Raw genomic sequence first — 7,968 nt, 5'->3', positions numbered from 1 at the left:
AGTGCGCGGGTGCCCATCCACGGCTGGGTGCGGAGGTTCCGTGGGTCGTGGGGCCCAGCCTGGAGGGGTGTGGGGATACCCGTGGGGCTGCCGTGCTGCGTGGGGGCGCAACCTGCGCGCTGCTGGCTGCTGGGGGATTACGGAGGGGGGCGAACTGACGGGGTGCTGGGAGCGGGCGGGGGTCTCCAGAGGATTGTTCACCTTTCCATTCGTTTGTGAAATATTTTAAATACATCACCGAGTTTGGGGGAGGAGGCGGGTGAAGAGAAGGAGGAGGGAAGGCGCTCCCGAAGGAGCCGCGGCCAGGCGGCGGGGGCCGGGAGGGGGCGGCGGGCCCGCGGGTCTGGCCGCGGACGCGCAAGGGGCGCGGATGGCGGGGAGTGCGGAGTTAGGTCCCGCGCGGCCGGGCTGGGCCAGCGCTAGATGGAGTGATGCATGAGCGAGACGGGGAGGTTTTAACCTTCAGGGGGAGGAGCCCCGTTTAACTACAGGCATTTGTTCTAGGGCAGGTCACTTTAATCTCTTTAGCTTTAAACTGTCCAACTCGCAACTCGCTTTTCTCTATAAGGGATCTTTACCACTTCCCTGCCTATGCGGCCGGAGCGCCGTGCCTCTCCCCAGCAGAGACAACCGCCTTCCAGGCATTGCCCAGACTGCTTCCGACACCCTTAAAATAATACTGTTAGTAATAAGTGGATTTGCTTTTGGTTGATTTTTTTTCTTCTTAAAAAAAAAAAAAAAAAAAAAAAAAAAAAAAAAAAAACCCTTTTTTTTTTTTTTAAAAAAAAAAAAAAAAAAAAAAAAAAAAAAAAAAAAAAAAAAAGCTCCTTGTTCCTTTCTGTGTGGAATAAACACCTGCAAACTCCCCCAGGCAGCCCGGCGCCCCTGCCATGGATTCCTTTAAAGGTGGAATGAATTTGGAGAGACTGCCTGAGAGCTTGAGACCCCAACCCTCCCATGACATGGCTTCCAGCTTCCATTTGCAAAGATCCTCGGAACCCAGAGACCCGATCGACAACTCAGCCAGTGAATCCTCCGACACGGAGGTGCCAGGTAACCCTCCCCCTCCCCGCGCCCCCGCGGCCCCGGCCCGCTCCCCCCGCGCTGCCTCCCCCTCCCCACCGCGCCTTCCCTCCGCGGGGCGGCCGGGGGTGCTCAGCCTGCGCCCCGCGCAACCGGGGGCGATGGAGGGACAGGGGTGAGCAAAGCTGCCGGTGATCGCGGCGGCTCCATCCCAGCCGAGCCCCGGGAATCGGAGCGGGGGGCAGGGGCCCTCCTGGAGCTGCCTCCCCCACCGTGCCCGGCGCTGACAGCCCGCCCGGGGGACGCATGGCTCCGTGGTCCCATCCCAGGAGCTGCTCTCTTTTATTTATTTTATTTATTTTTAAATAAAAAACTGTCGTTATTAATTGATGGGGTCGGGAGGAAGGGGGGGCTCTTCGGGGAGTGCGGTTTTGCCGGATGTTTCTGAAATAATGTCAGCTTTTGCCCGGGTTTATTTTCCAGCTCGGGTGGTGCAGAGCTGGAAAAAGATCTCTCTGTCAGCGAAAAAAAAAATTAAAAAAGAAAGAAAGGGCAGGCAGAGCGGGAGAGGCAGCGTGGGGCCAAGGCAGGCAGCGCGGGCCGCCGCGGAGGGGATGTGCGCGGCCGCGGAGAGGTTTTGCGTGGGGGCTGAGCGCTTTCCTCCCAGGAAAAGGGAAGGATCCCAATGCCCTGACCGCCGTATGCGAGGGCTACAGGGAAGGCTGTGCTCTTCAGATTGCATTTAATTAAAACAACAACATTTTTAGAATGACAAGGGAAAGGTAGAAGAGAGGAACAAAAGCTTAAAGAAGGAGTGTGATATTCCTTCTCCAGCAAGACTGTTTCAGAGGGAGTTTGTGTTTTAAATAACTTTAGTTTTCTAATAGCTATTGTTGCTCTTGGGAATTTTAACCTAGAGAGTGGCTGTTGTAAGAGTCGGTCCCGAAGTGGCACTCGGTGATAAAGAGGGTTTGGGTTGTGCCTCCCGGCCTGATTCGCAAACAAAGTTAGAGACCGGCGTCTGGAAGGGACTCTGAGATTAGAGGGGATTATTGGAGATTAGAGAGGGAGATTTGCTCCATTTTGCCCTACCCCTGTGTGTGACCCCTCGGTGCTGCCGGAGGGCTGAGGAGCTGCCTGCTTTTCTTCTCCGAGAATCTGCAAAATACCTTTAGATTTATTTTTTTTTAATGGGGAAAAAAATTAGTTACAAAAACCGATTAAAGATGCCTTGCCTTATGATTTGGAATTGTATCACAGCCCTGCGCTGAGGCCGGATTTTTAGGGAGGACCGGGAGAGTTAAAGTCAGTGCTGGGCGAGGGGCCGGAGCCCATCGGGACCCTTGCCGCTTCCCGATCGCTCCCGCTCCCTCTGGGCCCGGTTTATCCGAGCCGTTAGCAGCCGAAAGCGGGAGGATTTGTTTTGGCGGGGGTGATATTTGTTTCTGTTTCGCCGCCGCCGCCGGGCCATGCGGCTCGGCCGGTCTGGGACCAGGGGCCTGGGGCGATGGGTCTGTGCTGAGCGGCCTGGGACTCTCTGCAAACCCCGCAGAGCCATCGGGCCCTTTGGGGTTCCACTGAGCAGCTGAGGTTCGCTCGCACCCTCACCCCTTTCCCTGTGCAGGGCTCCCAGCAAGGTGCGATCCAAGGGTGACTTTGCAAGGACGAGTCCTCCCGGGCTCTGGATTCAGCACGCGATTATTTTTAGACTCCCGCTTACCTCGCAGAGGTCGGGGCTGTAGAAATGCCCCCGGACACCCCGCGGTGGGAAAAAACCCTCCGAAAGGGGCTTTTTAAAAAACCCCAACTCTTTAAAGGAGGAGAGAAAAAGCTCTAAAGGAGAAAACTCGCGGCGGTTTTTCCCTTCTGCCGCAGCAGGACCGAGGCCGGGGCTTGGCCGCGGCCCCCGGCCCTGCCCGGCCCGGCCGCACCTTCCCCGGGCCGCCGGGCCCAGCCGGGCTGCACTTTGGTTCAGGGCCTTCAGACCCTCTCCGAGCGCTTCAGCCGGGACAAAGCGGGCCGAAACAGGGCTGGGAGAGCCGGAGAGCCCGTTACGAAATAGGAGAGGGGATTCGCAGGGCCGGTGTTGAATTCCTGCTCCCAGCCCGCGCAAATCCCGGCCGAGAAAACCCTCCTGGGTGGTTTCTTTTTTCTTTCCTTCTTCCGATATGATTTTTGCGGAGGGCTTCGCTCAGCCCTGTGTTAAAATAAACACCGAAATCCTAAAAGATGAAGAATAAAATAATTATGAAAAGAGAATGAAGTGGGGGAGCGGACGGGGCCTTTTGCAATTAATTGCTCCTGGGTTTTCCACCCTTGCCCTTCCAAAGTTTCCTGTCGCGGCCGAGCACAACAAAGACAATGGAGCAAAGATCACGCTTTGGTTTGGAGGGAGCGAGAAGGTGCCGTAGAAAGGCGGAGCGGCCGGTGATACGGGGACCCCGCTCCCCACGGATGCAGTCACCCGTCAGGCCCGCTCTGAGCCGCTCTGGGGGTCCCTCCTGCCGCATCCCCGGTGCCGGGGCCCGGCAGGGCTCCTGCTCCTTCCCCAGCCGCGCCGGGAAAGGCCGGGATGGGCTGCGGGCGCTCGCTGGGTGCAGGGCCCAGCGGGACACGAGTGGGTGCCCCTCACGGGTGCCTCCGGTGGGGTGGGCAGCGCTGGGCGCGGGGCGGGGGTGTCTGCCTTTGTGTGCCTGTACTGGGGAAAAAAACTAAAGCAAAAAAACACAAAACAAAACAAAACCAAATAAACCAACCATCCCCAACCCGACCCCTCGCAGAAAAAGAGCGTAGCGGCGAGCAGAAAAACGAAGACGGGGCCGCCGACGACCCGGCGAAGAAGAAGAAGCAGCGGCGGCAGCGGACGCACTTCACCAGCCAGCAGCTGCAGGAGCTGGAGGCCACCTTCCAGAGAAACCGCTACCCCGACATGAGCATGCGGGAGGAGATCGCCGTCTGGACCAACCTCACCGAGCCCCGAGTCCGGGTAAGAGGGGCTGCTGCCCCGCCGGGAGCCAGCTCTGCTCTGGGGCCGCCGGAGCCTGGGGGGCTCGGGGGAGCTGCCCCTTCTGGGACAGCGCTGCGACGGTTTGCTCTGGGCTGGGTTTTAATGACCAAAATTGGGATCCAGGTCGGAGAGGAGAAATTCAGCTCTCGGCCACGGAGAGATGCCTCCCGGAGAGGGGAGCGACCGTCTGCCTTGCCCTGGGGACCGGTTCGAAAAGTGGGGGCCCGCGGTGCAGGGAGCAGCGAAAGGCCGGGGTGGGGAAGGGTCTGACGGTGGGGGGAAGAACCCTCCAGACTGCACGGAAAGCGTCGCAAGGATGGAGCAAAATCCCATCCAAGCAATTTCCCCTTGCTCTGGTTATTCCCAGAAATCGCCACGGCCTTCTCCCAACAAACCACTGCCCCTCGCTATGGCGGCAGCGGGATGGCGAGCTCCAGCCCGCACGGTGCGGCCTCGGTGCCGGCCCCTCCCGGCCCCGCGTCCCCCACGGCCGCGGGCTGCCTGGGGAGGCCGAAAGACACAAACTTGTACCGCGAAGGCGATCGATTTTTACACGCCTCGGAGCCTATGCCATATATATATATATATATATATATATATATATATTATATTTTATATGTATTTATATATGTGCTCCCGTCTTAGCCAGACCTCGAGGGGTTGGGCAATGTTGGTGCACACGGCGAGAAACATATATGTGTGTGTATGTGTATGTGTATGTATATATATATATACACACACACATGTATATGTATGCGTGTGTGTGTGCTTCGGCAGTTCCTTAGAGAGATTTATGAGCGAAAGTTCCTGGCAAAGAACGACCGGGCCGAAGCGGCTCGGTCTCTGTGGGTCTGTCTCTGTGTCTCGGTTTGCCCACCTCCCAAGTGCTTTTTTCCGCCCGAGACATTTCCCCGCGCGGTTTCAGCAGTGGTCGCACACCGCGGGACCCTGGGCTAAGCACAGAAGGAAACGGGAACTGCGCAGCAAAGCCCCACCGCACGGAAAAGCCGCTTTTTCATTTTTTCTTTTCGTTTTTTGTTTTTAACTTGGCAATTAAACCTTGAATGACCAAATTGGATTACAGAGATTCTGCTTTAAACATTTGAAAAGTAAACACCCATCTGAAACAATTGCGTCTGAAAGCATTGTCTTAATTGAGTTTAAAACAAAACAAAGCCTGAGCATTAATACTGGTTGAATATTTCAGGGAACAAATATAACTAAAATATGAGTTGCAATTAACATAATTTCGTTCTCCTTCTGTGTGGAGATGTTTGGGTTTGATGTTTTGAGATGGCAGATTGCAAATCTAACCTTAATTTGCTATGAGGGCCTTCCTTTAAAATGTCTAGGAGCCATAATTAAAACTATTACCCTCATTTTCAGGAAATTCCTGTCTGGAAGCACCTTCCGAGGAGTATATTACAGGTTTTGAACATGTTGGCTTTCGTTTCCTATTTATACAGGATTCTTTTTATTATTGTTATTTTTTAAAATAGACTCCGCCATCCGTTCCCCCACGGAGTTTCCATCCTTGAGCCCGGTATTTAATAATAGTTGTGCCATTTCTGCGCCGGGAGGGGAGGCCCCAGGAGCCGCCCCCCGCCCCCACCCCGGCTCCGGAGGGAGCGCAGCCTGCGCGGGGCCGGGGCCCCGGTGTCCGCAGGGAGCTCCAGGGCCCCGGCTCGGTGGGAGAAATCCGGGCTGCGGTGGGGAGGATGCTGCAAGGCAGGCACGCAGGCTGGGCGCAGGCAGCGGCAGCAGGATGCAGATTTTAAACCAATTTTAAAGATTTTTGAAGCTGCCCGGCTTCAGTCAGGGGGGATTCAAATGCTTTCCGAAGGCTATATGTAGAGATAGATGATAGATAGATAGATAGATAGATATGATTTTTTTATATCATGACTTATAAAAATAATCAAAGACTGCAACCGGTTTTCGCATCAAACATCGGGACCAGCCCCTCTTCTCTGTTTCCTAGTTAGGGCTGTAAATTCTCATTAGATATAAAGGCAGAGGCTGCATCTATCCAAGGGCAATGCGGGGATTGAATTTTTTTTTTTTTTTTAACCTAAACATACTAATCTAATCCCTTTTTTTATGATCTGTAACAGGGGGCTTTTATTACACAGCATTAGCGTTCGGAAACGCGGCAGAGCCGGGGCGAGCCGGCCCTAATCAGAGCGGGCCGTGTCTGCGCCCCCCGTCTGGCTCCGGGAAAGGGGCGGCGGGGCCGGGGGCGCGGGGGGCGCGGACACCAGCGCAGGCACAGGGGCGGCTGCGCGCATCCCGGCCGGCACATCCCGCTGAGCAGAGAGGGATGCGCGCAGAGCCCGCCGTGCGCGCAGGCAGCCTGCGGGGCGGGGGGCGGAGGGGACTGGCTGTGCGGGTCGCGGAGCCCGCTCTGGGGTCCCGGAGGAGCTGGCCGGGCCGGGGGGAGCGGGCGCTGGGCCGCGGATACCTGCGCTCCCCCGCGCGCGTCTGCGCACCGGCGGTGGGGTGCGGGGCTGCTGCGGCCCCGCACTCACCCAGACGTGTCGCTCCCCCCTCCCCACGCAGGTTTGGTTCAAGAACCGCCGAGCCAAGTGGAGAAAGCGGGAGCGGAACCAGCAGATGGACCTGTGCAAGAACGGCTACGTGCCCCAGTTCAGCGGGCTGATGCAGCCCTACGATGACATGTACGCCGGCTACCCCTACAACAACTGGGCCACCAAAAGCCTCACCCCGGCGCCGCTCTCCACCAAGAGCTTCACCTTCTTCAACTCCATGAGCCCCCTCTCCTCGCAGTCCATGTTCTCGGCGCCCAGCAGCATCCCCTCCATGAACATGCCCTCCAGTATGGGCCACTCGGCCGTGCCGGGCATGGCCAACTCCGGCCTCAACAACATCAACAACATCAGCGGCTCCTCGCTCAACTCGGCCATGTCCTCCCCGGCCTGTCCCTACGGGCCACCGGGCTCGCCCTACAGCGTCTACCGGGACACTTGCAACTCCAGCTTAGCCAGCCTCAGACTGAAATCAAAGCAGCACTCCAGTTTCGGCTACAGCAGTTTGCAAAGCCCCGGCTCTAGTTTAAACGCCTGTCAGTACAACAGTTGACGGACTTGACACAAACCACCTCCGACAAAACACCGCCGACAAAGCAAAGCAGAAGCAAAGCGACGTTTAACGGAAAAGAAAAAAAAAAATTTAAACCCGATGATGATTAAAAGCAAAACCCAAGCAAGTGAGAGAGGGAAAAAAATAAAATAAAGCACACACACACACAACCCCCCGTCCCCCCAGAAAAGCCCCAAAAACTCCTCGGACTTCGACTGTCTAGGAAAAAAAAAAAAAAAAAAAAAGGGCAAAACAACGATGCAACCAACAAAACAGCGCTTTAAAAATATTTTTAAAAAATTTTAAATAAATATATATAACTCCATCTAAAACCGTAAACGGACCAGAAAACTTTTGCAAGAGACACCGAAATCTGGTACATGGATGAGTTGCAATTTTTTTCTCTGGATTATGCGGGTTGTATGTGTTTACTTGAACTTGCACAGGAGTCGGTAAGGCGGCCGCTGCCCCGCGGGGAGGGCGGCAGGAGGGGACGCCTCGGTGGTGAGAGCTGGTGGGACGGTTCTTGGCCGCTTGTCGCACGGGAAGAGTTTGGTTAATGTTTACCACTGAGAAACAGAATCACACTCGGAAAAAAAAAAAAAAAAAAGGTTGGGGGAAGAGGGGAGGGGGAAAAAAACCCAAATCGCAGAATAGAATCTGCAGGGGGGAAAATGGTTGAAATATTAGGTATGAAACTATTAAAATAATAATGACAAGGGTCAACCACTTATATAAGGTTATATTTATATCTACCGTTGCATTGTGCCGGATCATTGTCCTTGGCCGTTGAATAAACTGTTTTTAAAATGCATGATTCTTGATGTTTTTTCTTTAGT

General features: G+C 55.2%; 1 protein-coding gene across 1 annotated transcript; it reads left to right on the top strand.

The window, feature by feature from the left end:
• Positions 1–568: 568 nt before the first annotated feature.
• PITX1 (paired like homeodomain 1) lies at positions 569–7,174 on the top strand. Its single transcript, XM_041482055.1, has 4 exons — positions 569–681; positions 872–1,053; positions 3,804–4,009; positions 6,590–7,174. The coding sequence occupies exons 2-4, from the start codon at positions 891–893 to the stop codon at positions 7,127–7,129; spliced, it is 909 nt and encodes a 302-aa protein (XP_041337989.1). The 5' UTR covers positions 569–681; positions 872–890; the 3' UTR covers positions 7,130–7,174.
• The last annotated feature ends 794 nt before the right edge of the window (positions 7,175–7,968 follow it).

The sequence above is a fragment of the Pyrgilauda ruficollis genome, unplaced genomic scaffold (genome assembly GCF_017590135.1).
Source record: "Pyrgilauda ruficollis isolate IOZ18807 unplaced genomic scaffold, ASM1759013v1 scaffold57, whole genome shotgun sequence".
Classification (NCBI taxonomy): Eukaryota; Metazoa; Chordata; class Aves; order Passeriformes; family Passeridae; genus Pyrgilauda; species Pyrgilauda ruficollis.
The sequence above is the reverse complement of the archived record's forward strand: the minus strand, read 5'-3'. Positions and strand labels throughout refer to the sequence as shown.

Bases quoted from the DNA above. Each gene is read 5' to 3' on its own strand.
- PITX1 (XM_041482055.1), top strand. From the start codon at position 891: ATGGATTCCTTTAAAGGTGGAATGAATTTGGAGAGACTGCCTGAGAGC. The intron at 1,054-3,803 runs GTAACCCTCCCC...GACCCCTCGCAG, and splicing joins CTCCGACACGGAGGTGCCAG to AAAAAGAGCGTAGCGGCGAG. The intron at 4,010-6,589 runs GTAAGAGGGGCT...CTCCCCACGCAG, and splicing joins TCACCGAGCCCCGAGTCCGG to GTTTGGTTCAAGAACCGCCG.